This window comes from Synchiropus splendidus, chromosome 18, assembly GCF_027744825.2.
Source record: "Synchiropus splendidus isolate RoL2022-P1 chromosome 18, RoL_Sspl_1.0, whole genome shotgun sequence".
Classification (NCBI taxonomy): domain Eukaryota; kingdom Metazoa; phylum Chordata; class Actinopteri; order Syngnathiformes; family Callionymidae; genus Synchiropus; species Synchiropus splendidus.
In genome coordinates this window covers 6904016-6920900 of record NC_071351.1, presented here as the reverse complement: position 1 = coordinate 6920900, position 16885 = coordinate 6904016, and the positions used below count along the sequence as shown (strand labels likewise).

Sequence of the window (16885 nt, the reverse complement as noted above, 5' to 3'; positions counted from 1 at the left end):
TGGAAAGCTGGGAATCAAACCTACAAACTAGTGACAGTGTCGGCTTCACAACTGTCAAAACAAGAGATGGAAAACGTTGTTTCAGAACTGAACTTCACCGCTCATGATGGAATCATGTGACTCGGACATATGTTTGTAAAATGCAGACCTCATAGATTTTCCTGTAGATTCCTCACCATACAAGTATCAGCAGACTGCTGTAAAATGGGGGTAAATAACAACACGTTTTTAGTGAATTCAAATGTGGCCTCCTCCTCCGTGACCTGACGTGAACTCTGCGGCAGGCGCTTGCACATAAACATGCCTTTGCATGTACTGCCATCTTGTGGACAGAGCCGTGCGCCTCTTTTTCAACATATTACAAGTGGTTGTAATAATAATAACTAAGACCAAAAAAGTAAAAAAAAAATAAATAGAATAAATTAATTCATTTTTAGGACAGTCCCATCCCAAATAGCAGCAAATCTCAATGTAACCCATCTGGTTTTTGGACACACCAAACCCCAGGATAAATGTCTGGTCCTCGGCTCAGTGGGCTGCAGACTGTGTCACACAGGAACCAGGTCTAACAAGCCTCCTCCTGAGCCGATCGATCACAGTCATTCTGTCAACAGGAATCTAAACTGGACAGCTACAGTCAAGCATCATGACTATAAATGAGAAATGCTGTTTTTTATTGATCAACTCATGGAAAAAAAACGGCATAGAAAAGGTGAAGCATCTTGTGGAACACAATGAAAGAGACAATATTAAGGACACTTGTGTGGTTTTTGCCATCGTGACAGTACAGAACATCATGAGAACTCAACTCGACTACAAAAAAAATGCTCCTTCAGCTGTATGTTACATTGATTTATTTACTGTGTTGTTGTAAAGTAAATCAAATATATATGTTTTCTTTTCATTGCACACAACTTCTACCTAAATCTGTACAAGAGTCACATGATTTGAATTTCTAAACTGCTCAGAAACATGTGACTGGAATGTGGTTTTGTCAAGAATCAAAGTCAGAGTGGTTTTTATCAACACAAGCCAGATTAAAACCTATTCTTCTCGTGAGCAGCTCTGCTCAGAAGGCAATGGAAGTCACAGCCTGATATGGGGACTAAACATTCCTCTGTGGTGCCGTAACCGCTGTCGCTTCAGAGGAACAACAACAACAACACGAGCTGATGACTGTGTGTCTGGAATTTAAAAGTTCCCCAGTGGACGCAAGAGGAATCTCCTTAAAAACAAATCTAAACGTATATGGTTTTGCATGTAAAACTGGAGGAATCAGAACAGAAGAGGATTGTCTAAAACGGCCACGCCGGCCACGACGCCACCGTCCGAGTGCTCCGTGCTTTTGGATCTCAGGAGATGTCCGGCGCACTGGTTCATCACCAGGTCATTGACCTGCCTGCAGAGAGACACGGAGAAGACTCTTTATTCCGTCCTGCTGAGCGATGAATGCGAGTCAGGACAAGAGCTGAGGTTGTTTCTGTTTCATTATTACGATCGCCACAGATCAAAAATTGTTGAAAAGTTAGTGATGAGCTGGTGAAGCTTCATGAAACCACGGCCGCATTTTCAGAGCTCAGTAGGTGGCGCTCTCGCTTCAGAAACGGGGTGATGTTTGGTTCAAATCCATAGATTTTACAGCAGAAAGTGCCACCTAGTGGTGACTGAAAACGGTGTTGCTGTTTCATGAAGCCCCACCTGCCTGTCACTACCTTCATGCACTTTCAGACTAAATAAAATCATTGATACACCAATGGAGACACCTGACGGACCTGACGTAGACCCCGAACACTCCCAACTCTGGGACGCAGCTGCTCATCTTGACAGGGGCGTCTCTTCGCAGGAGGCAGTTGTTGGTCGGCGCCGGGTGCAGCTTGTCCATCAGAATGTAGGCCATCCTGTCCTCACTGTTCTGTAGTGTCGCGCAGATCTCTGAGCCGTAGATGTTGTTGCCTGGAACATCAGAGATCTTCAATGCAGATCACTGACAGCTTGAAGTTCATGTCCAGAGAGCAGGTGACTATTATGGCACAAGGATAAAATAAAACATCGGAACAGGGTGAAAACGCAACACAGAGGTTGACGCGACTATGGTGGTAGTTTTTAACTAAAAACATCCCAAAAGAACCAAGAACCAAATGGCCGATGAATGAAAGTACAGAGGAGCTGGACAGGCAGGGTGAGGACGGCTGCAGAGTGGAGACAGATTTACTTCTCATGAGTTCAATAACTGTCAGAACTCTGCCTCCTTGTTTCTCTGTTGAGGTTTTCCCATCCTATAAAGGCTTCTATTTCAGCTACAGTAGCTTATATTTCATGTCAACATCCGACCGGAGACAAGCACAGCATCCATGTGACAAACCTCCTCCCTCTCGCTGAGGCTTCAAAACAAAGCGGTCTGGTGATTCCAAAGCCATCTGGACTGTTCTGTCACCCTCAGGACCCTGAATTCCAGCAGAGCAAACGCACGAGTCAGAACGGATCAGCACATTTAGAGAATGTGTTTGTGCAAGGACCAGAGGGGGTCGAACTTGGCTGAGATGAGGCTCAAACACTGCCTGACTGCACTCACCGGATCCAGCGTGTAGAGGCCGGCAAACGTGGCTCTTATTTGCTCCACGGCCTGAGGCTGCTCCGGGAGGAAGCGCTCCAGAACTCCAGGTTTGGCCAGCACCTGCTGGACCTTCTTCGTGCCGACCAGCTGCGTGCTGATGTCGGGACACTTGACCGCCCGAGAGCGCTCCATCATGAGGCGGGCCTCCCAGTCCTGAGGCAAAACGCATCACTTGTCTTTCCGAACAAAGCGCAAGACACTTGAGCAGCAGGTCGTGAAGGCCTCATGAGGCTTCATGAAACCGTATCCCTGATGTCATTCATGTTCAGGCGACACTCTCTGCTCTACAGTCCACTGAAACCCCACCTTTTTTTTCTTTTAAACTCAGAGCCAAACTAAACACATCAGGATCGCAGATAAAAAGAAGAAAAGCACTTCCTGTGTCCCATATATTTGTATATAAAACGCTTCATTCCTGTGGTAACAGTGAGGCCACACACCAACTACAGACCCCAGGCTCCTGAATCAGACTCTGTCAGCATGACTCAGCATCTTGGCTGTTTCTCCAGCAATAGTGTCCCATTGTACTTCACAAGTACAAATGGTAATTCATTAGACTCAATAAGTGCTCTTCACATTTCAAAGCGTTTTCATCTGAGCGGCATCCAGAAGAGATATTGACATGATATTTCAGGACGGAAGCTGCGTGTGGCTTGAATACACCGACAGCAACACACCCATACCTGTTCAGAACTGTAGTTTTCTGGATCGTATCCATTTCTGAAGTAGAGCACAGCAACCTCTTTGCCCTCACTGAAGAAAGAAAAAGCGTTTCATTGATGGATGACTTGAATAAATACGGATGATACCTAACAGACGTTTAACTCACACAAAGAGTCTTCTATCCTTGTCCAGGAGGCCAGTTTTAGATACCTGACCGAAGCGCCTTCTTATCACGGGAATGTTCCTGGAACACACAAGAAAAATACTTTAATGCATCACATGGACAGACGAGGATTTAACCAAAACATGAACTCAGGACCAGTATTTTTACAACAATGCCCTTTATACTTGCAGGTGATGATGAGAGGAGGAACATGTTGGTGCAGGGGTCAACAAGGGGTCACAAGTGTTTGGATGCCAATCGCGTGTCTTACCTCGCCCAGATTTCATTCTCGACAAAGCGTTGGTCGAAGATGTTCCTCTGCTTCTCTTCAACAACAAACAAGACGACGGCTCTACAATCACAACAGTGAGCGCGCTCAGTCACCAGCACCCAGCAACATCTGGATTTACAATCTTCAAAATGTATATTCTTTTCGAGGGACAATAACATGCCAGTAATACAGTCTTTCTGGGTGATGCTCTAGAAAGGAAGGGAGGGGTTTTCATTTTCAGTTGTCACACCTGCCCTCTATCTGAGCAGCGACACCTGACACTAATAGTGAAACCAAAAGTGCCACTTGCACCAACAGTTGGCCTAAAACACAAATTTATGTGACAGAGGTGTTGCACTGCAGCTCTACAGTGCAATGAAGACACTCCAGGTAACAGGTCACTTAACACACACATCAAGTGCTTTGACCTGCAGAAAGTGAGAGGAGCCACCTTTTATTCTGATCCACATCATATGCAGGGCAGTCAGCGAGGTTCTGCTTTTGTCAACCTTTTTTGGAAGATTTCTTCCTGCACCCTTCAAACACCTTCAGGTATATATGAAGTATTTTAAGGGTTCGTCCAGGATGCACTGCCCAGAAGATACCACTGACTTACAACTACGTAAATTAAAAACCGTGTATCAACTTGAAGTAAAAGCAAAATTTGCTTCAGCTGAGCTTTTGATGGGAGTAACTGAGTCATGTGTGCAACCCTGAATTGTGGGTGCAGTTCAACTGGTCCAGTGAGTCTCAGCTAAGTCTCAAAGGTGAGTTGTGAAGTGGTTGGGTTTTGTTTGCTCCAAGTTCCCAGGACATCACTCACCACATCTCTAGCCAGTTTGACCAACACAAGTCAGAAGCATCTGCCACTCTCGTATGAAACCGACAAACTCTGTTGCTGTGAGTGAGGTTTACTTCTCTGCTCCGTAGAGCTCCCAGGCCTTGATGATGCCCTTGGCCAGACCTTTGGCTGGATTGTTGTCCATGACTCTCTGACTGTCCTGGATCCTGCCGGCCACCCGGAGAACATGCCTGCCACAGAGAAGTCATCAGAGAAGCTCAGGCTCCAGTAACATTTGTGAGACCACACAAAGATGGAATAAAAGTCTTCTCATTCCCGTGACATAAATATGATTTTTGACAACCCTATACATGAATAAGGGTTGTCAACCACATCAACACCTCAAAAAGTATCATCACTAAAATTGATAGACTGAGCGAGTGAACGCAGCGCCCTCTTTAGGATCAGGTAACCATAGCTTTATGTGGGTTATTTATTGAGCATTCATTGTCACCAATATTGTTATTATAATTTTTCATGCAAGGCATTTACAATGCATCATAGAAATAAACATTCATCTATTCATTCAGAATTAGTTTTGTTTTTTAAGCAAATGAATTTCCTGTCTGTCCTGAGTACGAGGCAATACATCTGAACGCTTCGTGCACGAGTACCGCACCCCACCAAGTTCCACTCCGGATAACCAGTGATTCATTTTTCCTGTGTTTACTTTCTCTTGAGGTCTAACTTCCCGTCTCGTTTTTGGTCCTCACATTAACGTTGCTTCAGACAATGCGCTGCTTCAAATGTTTTTTTTTTTCCTTGACAATTCAGGAGCAGAAGCTCATGTTTTCTGACTGTCTAAAGTCACACTGGCACAGTTTATTTTTCACTTTGAGACTCACTACATTAGACTTCCTAGTGAGATTTATATATAGAATAGCTATGTTTTATTGACATCCAAACACACACAAATGTTTCTTAAACTTGTTAAAATGTGAGCTGACCGATGGATTTCTGGAGTCGCTGAAGAAAGTCCTCCAAAACTGGCAGCAATGGTGTTAATTTCAATTTGCTTCAGAGATGTGGAGCCGTCCGCCTTCCTGTCCACCATGTAGTCCGACCGATTGATGCCTAAGAAAATGGACTGAGAGAGAGCCGACATCCTCAGACAGACCAAGGTGTGGATACAGACATTACCTATGCAGCAGAAGGGTTTCAGGCCAGTGGCTCTGCAGCTGGTCGTTTTAAAATGAATAAGAATTCATATTAATTCCCTACATCTTCCACCACTTAGCTGTGGGTCGAGGCTGCAGCAAAGAGGCCCACAATTCCTGCACTAACTGAGGCACGTGGCCAAGGTGAGCGCAGGAATGTAAACTAACCAGCACATTGAGAACTTTGCCTTTTGGCTCAGCTCTTTCTTTACAGCGACAAACAATACAGTGACACAACACTCACCTGAGCCCGTCCTTCCTCCAGGACCTGTTGGTGGATCCTGAACAGTCGTGCCGTGAACTCATCCACAGCGATGGTGCTGCAAAGGTACAACCACCGAGATGAATCAATAAATCCAGACCCCATGGATCAGGCTGCTCCTTCTCTACCTGGCCAGAGCTTCCTGCAGAAAGTGAGAGTCTTGACTGATCTTATCCACCAGCGTATTGAAGAGAGGCTGCACTGCCACAGCCTGGTGATACAGAGCTTTGGGCAGGGGCGTCGGGAAGAGCGTGAAGGGTGCGTAGGTGACCAGCTGAGGAGAGACAAGGAATGAAAAGTATTCAGAGGACACGCCATGTTTGGAATGCAAACGGACAGCAGCTGGAGAGGGGGGCTGGAAGCCCTGTCTGTTGGAGACACACCAACCAAGCATGACTCAGCATTTCACAGGAATGTTTATAAATTCAGTTCCCTTCCAAGTATATTGTGTTTTTGCATTACAGAGTGGTTGACTCTAAAGTACTGAGTAGATCAATGCGTGGGAGCACGATTCACTAATAACCACTGGAAAGGTTCATAGTTTCCATTGATGAACTCCCAAGTCATAAGCCGACTTGCAGTTTCACTCCGAGTGTGAGATGTTGACAAACAGGTTATGAATGAAAGTAGTTTTGAATCAATTCTGCCTTTCCTTTACGCCACAGTTCATGGGTTTTAAAGTGCTATCAGCTATCGCTGATCAAAGTTCATGGTGCAAACCTCAGATCCATTTGGAGATTCTTGAATCCTCATCAAAACGCCCTTCAGCAGCGCCATGTCTTTTGCCACTTCAGCCAAATCCTTCATCAGTTCACTGTTCTGTAACACTTCCTCTGGTATTCCTTGGTCCATTGTGACAGTCGACAGACCTGCAAAATGATGAGTCAAGGGTTGTCAGACAGTGAGAACATGTCTGTTTAAATAAAAAATACACAAAAAACTATTGTATCGGCGTGTTAAAATAATGAAGAAGGAGAATAAACAATATGGAGTCAATAACAATAACACTATAAATACTGAGAGGGAAAAGATGAAAACAGCCAAAGGGAAATTCGATGCATGACTTCATAATGTCTTTAGCGCGCAGGCTAAAAATATACCCGGGTAAATAAAGCAAAACACAATATAAAAACTCATAATTTTGTTTGGAGCTAAAATACATTCCACGTATAACTCAGCTACACATGAAAAAGCGTTACCTGGTAACAAGCAAACGCTACTCGGCGAACAGCGTTTGACACCGCAAAGATTCCCTCACTGTCATAAATGGAACGTATATGTCGAAGGGTACTTTCGGCGAACGTTACCTTTGCAGAGAATTCAGTAAAAGCTTCAGCAACTCTCCAACAACTCGATGGCTTCTTCCAGAATGGTCCAACTGAAAGGGCTAGTAGCGAGGTGTGCTGCCGCTGACCAATCGCCGCGGAGCTTCAGCCACGTACTTTGACGTCATCGCGTCAAACACGGAAGTAAACTGAAGCGCTACGCTGTCATGGCCGGTGCACAGTCGTTTCTGGATGTAAACAGTGACAACAACAACAACAACAACAACAACAACAATCCAGTGTCACTTTTAACAAGTCACTATTTAATTTAATTTTTCATTGAACGATGTGAAAGTGGAAAATACATACCTGAACGTCATCAGCAGGCGACAATCCGAACGCGGTCACATTTTGCAAGTGCACGCGACAGCGTCGACAATCCAACCGAGACTTTATCTCAGCATCTCGGCAAGGTGATGCAACTTTACCGTATATGTTTGATCGCTCATAGCTAATAAAGTCTTGTGTGACAACTCGGTGGCGCAGCGTTCATAATTTATATTCGCCGCAGAAGCAAATGAGGTTTGTCAGGGATCAGAAACCTTCTTAAATCAAAGGACCTGACGTAAGAAAGGCTTGTGGTCCGGCAGAATCGTAACAGAACCGAGCCGATATATAGCACTTTAATGGCTGCGGGAGAGTGGACGTGTTAACGACCACAGCCTTTAGACCTGTTGAAAGATTTGTCTCATGAACGACCCCTTCAGTACCTCAGCCATCACGAGTGGGTCTCCACTTCTGTCTTCGTCCTCGTTGTTCGAGACGATGGACTTGTTTATCTGTCAGCGCAGCATCCAGCAGGTGCAGGAGCAGAAAAAAGCTGCTCGAGTTGCCTCCAATGCAAGTGAGCGCCCCAAAGACTCACTGACTGTTCATGTCTGGATTCAGTTGAAAGGCAGATGTGCTGTTATGATGGCAAATAACACAAGGGATTTGTTAGTTTGATATAATATAGGGCAAAATCAGCACATCCAGCTTCATATGTTATCAACATTATTTTTGATTTTCTCATCAGAAACGCAGGAAGTGCTCAAACCCGGTCACATTCTGCACAGCCACAGCAATTCCTACAAAATCCTGGAGTATATTGGTGAGGGCACCTTTGGCAAAGTGGCCAAATGCCTGAGCCTTTTGACAGGGGAGACCGTGGCAGTGAAGATCTTCTTTCAGGACACGGACTGCTTCCTTCAATGTGAGGTAGTTTTGTGGATAATCTGTAGATATGGCAGCACCACCACTGCTGTATGGACGGTTGGGCAGTGACATTTCTCCTTTGGGCAGTTGTCGATCTTGAAACACATCAGCAGCCTGGATTATGATGAAACCCACCTGGTCAAGTTCTTTGAGCATTTCCAATACATGGGAAACAGCTGCCTGGTGTTTGAGCTATTGGACAAAAGCATGTTCTGTCTGCTTGAGGAAAACGATTGGAGGCCCCTGTCTCTGAGTCAAATCCGCTGTGTTGCAGAAGAGGTACGGAGCAAACGTCTCAGTCTTGTATGACTACAACATTCATCCACTGTGTTTGTTGACAGCTGTTTTTGGCACTGGTTACCCTGAAGAGCCTTGGAGTTGTCCACGCGGACATAAAGCCAGACAACATCATGCTAGTTTGTGACCAGAGGAAGCTCAGGGCAAAGCTGATCGACTTTGGTGGGGCGGTTCTTATGTCGAAAATCAGACATGGAATGATCGTCCAGGCTCTGGGATACAGGTGAGTGGGTGAGAATTTCATATGAATTTTATGCTTCAAGGCCACGATGAGAACAGTCATTTCAGTTTAATATTTTTGGTATTGTGGACTACTGCCTTCAGATGAGTTTATTTTCATGTTCCAACTAAAGAGAGCAGCAGTGTTGAAGTGCTATTTGAAAGCAAAGGCAGCTTGATCAACAGATATTCATTATATATGAATGACATGTTTGGATGATGAATGAAAAAAGAGGTGTTCATGTTGTTTTGAAACCTTGTTTTTTTCGATCAGAGCTCCTGAAGTGACTCTTGGCCTCCCGCTCACGGAGGCTGTAGACGTCTGGGCGGTGGGCTGTGTCCTGGCCTTCCTCTGCCTTGGTGACAATCTCTTCTCGAAGGACTGTGAATATCTGATGGTAACCTTGTTGGAGTCCAATAAAAAATCAGCACATATGTTTCATTCTTTCATCCTCATGCAGATGAAGAACATTGTAGAACTACTGGGCCAGCCTGAGGACCATCTGCTCCGTGCTGGGATCCACACCAGGTTCTTCTTCATCGAGGAGACGGGCGATGATGGCCCTCAGTGGCGGCTTATGGTAGTGCAGACCTGAGCTTTTGCTCTTAGATCTGATGCCCAGCATTCTCACTTCTGTCTCCTCTGCCCATCATTCAGACCCCAGAGGAATTTAAGTTGAACAACTGCATGGAAGTTGAGCGGGAGAGCAGATTCGCCGCCCTCCCCTGGTCTCTGCGTGACCTAGCGAAGAAGGTAAGTTCTTTTGGTCACTACCCAAAGCTTTTGAACGTGCATTAGATTATGAACGTTCTTCAAAACGTAAATTTGCTCTTTGGTAAAAACAAAAATGCTGTCAGAATCATATTTATTGCCATGGTCAGTGGGGATCCCACCAACTTGGAAAGTGTTTTGGAACAAAGTGGTGATAGAATTCAACAGTGTGACGGCCGAGGGGAAGAAGCTGTTCCTGTGACGGGAGGTTCTGGTCTGGATAGACCGTAGCCTCCTGCCAGAGGGAAGAGGAACAAACAGTCCCAAAGTCATAGTGCCACATCAGATGTCTTTTTGATCTTGCAGGTGTCTCCGGACCATGAGATGGATTTGGGCGCCAGGTTTGCATTTGTTGACCTCATGGAGAAGCTGCTAAGAATCAACAGCAGTCAGCGGATTACTGCCCATGAAGCTCTGCAGCATCCCTTCATCACCAAGTCCTACCTGAGTCACGGCGACGACCTCAACTGCGCTTCCTCGTGAATGACCGTTTGTCCCTAATAGTTTTCCCAGAGAACTCCCAGTGTGGAATTCTTCTTATTTACACACTGATGTCGCTTTCCTTCTCCTAGGCTCAATGACTCCGATGAGACGGTGCAGTCCATCCCCTCCTCAGAGAGCCGTATCGAAAGAAAATGCAGCTGCATCAAACAAATCTTCTCCTCTGTCTGCTGTTCATGTTTATGTCAGCAACCTGTCCTCGACTGATCCCTCTGGTAAACTGCTCCTCGGGGAGTTTGGTTTAGTAGCTGCACCATACGAAGTCATTTCATTTTGAGCTCATATGAATTCATTGACTCAGATGCTGTTATTGTTGGACGAATGGAGAAAAAGATTGTTTCTTTTCAGTGACCAGTGACTGGGGTGAAACAAGAAGAGAAAATAATGGAAAGGAGAATAAGCCGAGGAAGGTTGGAAATGCCCGCCCTCATAATTTGTCCCTGACTCTAACAAGTGAGGAAGCGTTCCAACGTCCTGAGATTCAGATGTAGCGGACAGGACGAACCCTTCAGGGGAAGCAGTCAGCGGATGTCAGGAAGAGGAGCTGGAAAAGGAAAAAGCCATGGAAGGGGGAGGAGACTATTGGAAAACCTCTTGTCTAACATGTCGCCAGCTGAAGAAGCTGAACTCTTTTTCTCCATGCTGAGGACCAGAGGAGCGCCTCTGTGATGGCACCTCATAGGACGCAAAATAATGGTACTGTGATTATTTTGTTGGAGTAAAAATAAAGACTCTCACAATTTAAAAAAAAGGAAATTTTTTTTAGTTTTGTGTGGTTGAATGGCTTGTTGTTCTTATAACACAAAGTGGAGTGAAAATCAGTTCTTGATTCTGCTTCTTATACAAATACATACAGCTAACACTGATGTTTCAGTGCATAATTCATGGGGATGCTTATGCATAATTTATACATGTTTTATTGCTACATTTTCCCCCAAATTCTTTCTTGCACCTCCACTTTATTGATTCATTGTTTATATTAATAATATCTTATTTTTATTATTTTTATTTTATTATTATTTGCTTTTATGTACACGCCAGTCAGTTAAACTTAACTATTTATTATTTTCTTGTTCTTGTTGTTACCAGTCATCTTCATCATCATCCTCAGCAGCAGCCCAGACGTTGTAGTTAGTGCACTTAGACACGTGGAGGCGACATCACATCACTGACTTTCAACGCTCATCGGACGTTCCGTTTTTGTTTTTTTTTTGAGAACGAAATATAATTTCGCAACGCATTCCCCTTAGCTACGATTGAATATTTGTTGTTTTTTTTTTTCAACTTAGTTATGGAAGTGTTTTAAGTTTCAATATTTGAGGCGACTCTTCAGTCGCAATTCCACTCCCCTCCAGCAGATGGTAGTGTTTGTTATCTAGGACCGTCGAAGCTTCCTGTTGCGCTCCGGTCCAGTCCGGTTAGTAAGAAACGTATGCGCCTCCAAAGCCGATGTGAAACTGTTGAGTGTTGTTGTGTTTATGCGCTTGCCGACCGTCCTGTAGATGGCAAGTGGACCGCTGTCCAGAGGCGAGGCGCTGCAGCTCGCCGGCTGCAGACATGCCTGTCACCTCATGCTCTACTGTGACACCCACAGGCAGCTGTTCGGCAGGATTCCCATCAGACACATCATTCTAGTGAGGAGCAGCGCGTTGGTGCTGGCCTTTGCAGTGCCGTGCGACAGCCACAGCTAACAACCTGTGTCACTTCCCGCAGATGCAGATGCGCTTTGACGGTCTGCTGGGTTTCCCGGGCGGGTGAGTCTGTCCTGATGAGGCGCGTGTACCGTCACGTGATGGATCTGACCCTGGATCCGCATGTGACCTCAAATGTCTCACCCAGTGGGTCTCTGTTCAACAAGCCCTGTCCGGTCTCCCCGCAAACTGAGAGGTTCCCTTGCCAGAGAGGAGAGTGCACAGAACATCTGCCTTGCTTTCAAGTCTAATGTTCTTGATCAAAGAAGTGGCTTAGAATATGAAAACTATTCTCCCAACGACCAACTGGTGTGTGTGGAGGGTGGGTGGGATTCATTTGGAAAGACATTTTGAAAGCAGCAAATGAATGCTTTTATTAAACAGCCACCTAAAGCGCTGCAGTTTCATCGGCAGTATCCATACATTTGTTCATTTTTTAAATCCAAGATCAGCTCATATTCTTTGTCACCAGCTTGTCTGGAGGTGTTCCCAGTTAAACTTGAGATACGAATGTGCCCAGAGTGTCCCGTGGTCTGGGTCATAGGCAGAATAAACGGGTAAACAGAGAGAGCTTTGCCCTGTGGCTCAGCTCAATCACCATCTGCTTCATGCCAGTGTCACGCTCCCTCAGTCAAGACCCAGACCTCAGGACTGTTGAACTCCATTCAGCCAGACAGGGCATGTCTCGCTCATGTTGGTGTGTTCACCCTTCCCTGGTTTTAAATCAGCACGACGTTTCCACTGATCGCTGTTAAATGTCCTCTGCAGATTTGTGGATCTGTCCAAGGAAACGTTAGAAGAGGGGCTGGTCAGGGAACTGTCTGAGGAACTCGGCGTCGCTGTGCCCGTATCAGTCGATCATCATGTGGAAAGCCGCTATGCGACAAGGCCCTCCTCTCCTCGTCTCATCACTCACTTCTATGTGAAGAAGATGACAGAAGAGCAGATTTTGGAGGTGGAAAAAGCATCAGTTTGTACTGCTAAAGACCATGGACAGGAGGTAAGACCTCTTATGTTGAATTGCACCTACACAGCAAAAAGAAAATCCCTAATATTATTATGAGCATTGTTATTATTAAATTATGTCCTGTTTCCTTCAACAACAATTACAATATGAATTTTCACTGTTATTATTAATATTTTTTTTACTTTTTACTTCCCCAATAATAATAATTCTCTGTACAATATTTTGTTTTGGTTCCCCTAGTCAGCTCACATTTCAATTGTATTCCACTCCTTACAATCCTTCTGCTCTATACCCAGGTCTTGGGAATGGTTCGAGTCCCGCTCTACTCAACTAAAGGTGGTGGAGGCCTCTCAATGTTCCTGTCTCACTCGTTTATCGGCAACGCCCGCTCGCAGTTGCTCGACACGCTTCGGCACCTCAACATGGTCTCTCCAGAGGAGCTGCAGCAAGCTCTCCAGACCTCCCTGAAAACTCAGCAGGAGAGCAGAGAGAAGCTCCAGGCGGAGCTGACGGCAATAGAGGTGAAGAGAAAGCAGCATTAAAATATGGACCTCTTAAAGCCATTAATATGTTTCCTGAAGAAAACCGGGTGATTATTTATTTATATATGTTTATAATGTACACGTGTTTGTGTGTAACTCACATCCTTCTCTGGATTTTCCAGCCATAGGTCAGCGATTTATTTTAGCACATTGTATGTAACAGGTCCAACACGTTTGTGTATCCATGACACATCAATGATTCACAATAAATGCTGCACATTTCTCCGCTTTTGTATCTGAAGACGCTGCTCCGGTGTAGCCTTTACAGGCTTATCAACATTCATGTACGTGTTTGTCTTCAGCGGGAACCTGAGGAACCGACAGCGTGAGAATGAGTGTCCCACGGCTCAGTCCTCTGCTCAGCAGACACGTCTGGTACTTAGCTTATACGTCGCACTGGAGAGAGATGGTCGGAATGATACAAGGTCATCAGAGAAGTGGTTGTTGGGAGAACAGGATGGAGGGATGGACGATGAGAAGGGGGGAGGGCAGATCATGCGGGTGATGGAGGGAGAGCGAGCATGAGCGAGGGATGCTGAGGGAGAAAGACGGTGTATTCATAGCAGCAGAGGTATTTATAGCCGCCAGAGGAGAGGAGAGCGAGTGGGCGTGGCCTGAGCCCTGGCTTTCCCGCTGCTTCACCAGGCAAAATGCAGGAGAGGCAGGGAAAGGGAGGAGAGGGGCATCTCTGGTCGGAGAGAGGGGGGGGGGGGCGTGTATTTGGCTGGAGAGGGAAGAAATGAAGATGTGAGGGGGGAGGAAGTCCTGTTTTGAAAGCCTGAGCAATCAGACACAGGGGGAGGGATGGAGGGAGGAGTGTCGCGAGCTGAGAGAAATCTGACAGATTCAAACACTCTCTGTGTGTGATAGAGAGAACGCAGGATGAGAAGACGAGAGGACAAGAACTGAGCCACTGAAACAGACTGTGCAGGACCACACTGAGGTACGTGGGACTGTCATGCACCTCCTGCTCACCAAAGCGTGTGTGTGTGGGGGGGACTGCACTACATGTTTGGACTTTGTGGTGTGTGTGAATATCAGAGGGTTCATTTGGAGATCGGCTGTGACAAACGGGTGCAGGCTACTCACAGTTCAGTGTGGCAATTATGTAATGCCTGTGTGTGTGTGTTTACATGCCTGTGGTGTGTGTGAGGCCATTGTGTGTGTAAATCCCTGTGTCTCGGCCACAGAAGGGTGATAAACAGATTCTGTCAAAAACACTTCTTCTGTCATAAGTTGGGCCCATTTCCAACTGCCATGACAACACCAAAAAAAAAAACACGGCAAGATAACAACGGCGCAAATGTGGCATGTTAGTCTCCCACTCTGTGGTTTCTGCAGCGAAAGATTTATGAATGATTTATGGCCTTTGAAGGCGAAGAGTCAACGTGAAGCCATTTGTTTTGGTCGACAGTGGTCAGCTGGCTCTTTCTGAAGGGATGCTGCGCTCCCCTGACCGTGGAGGCAGTGCTTCGCATTCCAAGCAACCACATCTATTAGTCATGGCAAGTTGTGCTTTCCAGAGAAGTTTGGCGCTGACAAGGCTTTTCAGTGTCCGGAAGGTTCCATAAATGCAATCCCAAAATTGAACTGTAGCGCGCTACACCCTCTGGAAAAGACAGGGTCATTGTTCACCTTAAATGATGCTGAAATGATGCTTCATTTCCTGTGGAGGACAGCATCTTGTTTTTCATGGATGTCAGTGTTTAACTTTGAGCCCGATCCAAAAGTTCTTAGGTGCTTGACATGTCTTACCAAAGCAAATCCATACAGTTATTTTGAACTCAGGCAAAAACCTTTCCAGCCAGGTGTTGCATCCACACAAATTCACACATTGTTTTTTTGAGATGGATTTCCTCTCGCTACAGGACCATCTGACCAAAGCTTGCGCTGAAATAGCTTTGTAACCATGTCAATATTCTGCATGTTGACTGGTCCCCTGGATGCTGTGTGTGCACCTGTCCCTCCCTCGCTGACGGCGCTGGACTTCCCTGTGGGATTTCGCTGTCAGACAGAGCTTTAACGCTCGCCTCTCGACGTAGCTTGTAAATGATCCTCATATTTACTGCGCGAGATAACAATGACTTGGCTGTTTTTTCCATCCCCTAATTTCTGTCATTCAAAAACACCATTACATATTCATGCCTGCCCAGTTCCGATTCACATAGATGGATTTTTTACCCCATATGGACCTTGAAGCGTGTTTGGCTCATCAAAAGGATTATAGCTTTGCCTTAAAACTTTCACTGAGATTGGCAATGACAGCGTAATTCACCACAGATGGCATGTTAGCAGCAAGAAACAAACGGCACTAGCTGACAAATTGCATCATTTCCTGTTGGCCATGACAGCTGTGTGCTGAACGCAATGGACAGCGTCCGACTCTAGTGAGACCAAATGTGATCAGTTTGGATTTTGCTGCTTTCAATTGAAGGAAAGTAGTTCAATGAAACTGATCGACTATTATTGTGTTGTTTTGTTTTTCTTGTGGAGATGGTGACATGTTCACCTCCTTCAACCCAGAGGTGTGAGAAAATATCAATACAGTGATTTATCGCGATACTTTGGCTGCCGATATATCGACATTCAAGAGATTAATTAAAAAAAAAGTTTTGTGTTTTCAAATGTTTTCAATGACAATGTGAGCTGTGTTACTTACAATGCTTTCAGTCCCTGTTTCTCTGTGGAATATACGTTTAATGTCGCAGTAGTTTAAGTGAAAAACTTGTATGTATGGATATAACACTGCATTTGACTTTCACTCTCAGTACTCGTATTAGCAGTAGTAGTACTGTTTTGCCTAGACTTTCCCTCGCGCAGTACGTCACAACATTGTGATTTATCATGATACCACAGTGACCCAAGTGCCGTGATGCTTATGGTATTGTAAAGTTCTTGTCAATACTTGCCTCATCTTAAACCCTCCACAATGATATGGTCCAAAGTGTCACCATCTGTTTGCTGCTCTCACTCATTTGAGCTTCCATTCAAGAGTCTTTTCACTCACTTCAGCGGGTTTAATTTCAATGAACTGTCCGCCTCCCAAGTGCCGAGAAGTCTAGTAAACCATCAGCTGTGAAGTCAATAAAGGGAGATCTTATATCATTCAATCTTATATCAATAATTTTTCCAAACTTGGTTTCCAGACTTCTCTCCATGAGCGCTCCCTTTGTCCTTCCTAGTCCCTCCCTATGGATCCCTGAGCATCTCTGCTCCTGGTCTTTGTGTCAGAGCTACTGCCTCGCAACCGTACACCCTGACAGGTCAGGATGTCACATGGCATTGTGACCCAAAGTAGCTCTGTACGCAGATATTTTTGTACTTAAAATTGAGGCAAAATGCAGTGGCAGACAGTGAGCAAAAATTAAATGTCATTGTTCTGGTTATTTTGAAAGCAGAAGTCAAA

At 45.3% G+C, this 16885-nt stretch overlaps 3 protein-coding genes across 5 annotated transcripts; 2 read left to right on the top strand and 1 right to left on the bottom strand.

Moving 5' to 3' along the window:
• Positions 1–674: 674 nt before the first annotated feature.
• Positions 675–8031, bottom strand: LOC128750099 (glutathione synthetase-like). 2 transcript variants are annotated; one of them, XM_053850295.1, is made up of 14 exons: positions 7606–8031; positions 7279–7484; positions 6692–6840; positions 6100–6245; positions 5954–6029; positions 5500–5639; positions 4627–4743; positions 3712–3792; positions 3444–3521; positions 3298–3367; positions 2573–2767; positions 2363–2444; positions 1773–1953; positions 675–1399 (listed from the first exon to the last, which is right to left on the bottom strand). In XM_053850295.1, exons 3-14 carry the CDS (start codon positions 6821–6823, stop codon positions 1276–1278), a joined length of 1422 nt encoding a protein of 473 aa, XP_053706270.1. In that variant the 5' UTR covers positions 6824–6840; positions 7279–7484; positions 7606–8031; the 3' UTR covers positions 675–1275. The 2 variants fall into 2 exon arrangements, with proteins under 2 accessions (XP_053706270.1, XP_053706271.1); XM_053850296.1 differs by lacking the exon at positions 7606–8031 and having other exon boundaries at positions 7171–7538.
• Positions 7774–11002, top strand: LOC128750100 (homeodomain-interacting protein kinase 2-like). 2 transcript variants are annotated; one of them, XM_053850297.1, is made up of 10 exons: positions 7774–8140; positions 8312–8493; positions 8578–8769; positions 8832–9010; positions 9281–9404; positions 9468–9587; positions 9665–9760; positions 10085–10257; positions 10351–10494; positions 10628–11002. In XM_053850297.1, the coding sequence occupies exons 1-9, from the start codon at positions 7987–7989 to the stop codon at positions 10484–10486; spliced, it is 1356 nt and encodes a 451-aa protein (XP_053706272.1). In that variant the 5' UTR covers positions 7774–7986; the 3' UTR covers positions 10487–10494; positions 10628–11002. The 2 variants fall into 2 exon arrangements, with proteins under 2 accessions (XP_053706272.1, XP_053706273.1); XM_053850298.1 differs by lacking the exon at positions 10628–11002 and having other exon boundaries at positions 10085–10267; positions 10351–10487.
• A 662-nt stretch (positions 11003–11664) lies between these two features.
• zgc:103759 (U8 snoRNA-decapping enzyme) lies at positions 11665–13945 on the top strand. Its single transcript, XM_053849223.1, has 5 exons — positions 11665–11913; positions 11993–12033; positions 12739–12970; positions 13234–13458; positions 13782–13945. The coding sequence occupies exons 1-5, from the start codon at positions 11782–11784 to the stop codon at positions 13806–13808; spliced, it is 657 nt and encodes a 218-aa protein (XP_053705198.1). The 5' UTR covers positions 11665–11781; the 3' UTR covers positions 13809–13945.
• The last annotated feature ends 2940 nt before the right edge of the window (positions 13946–16885 follow it).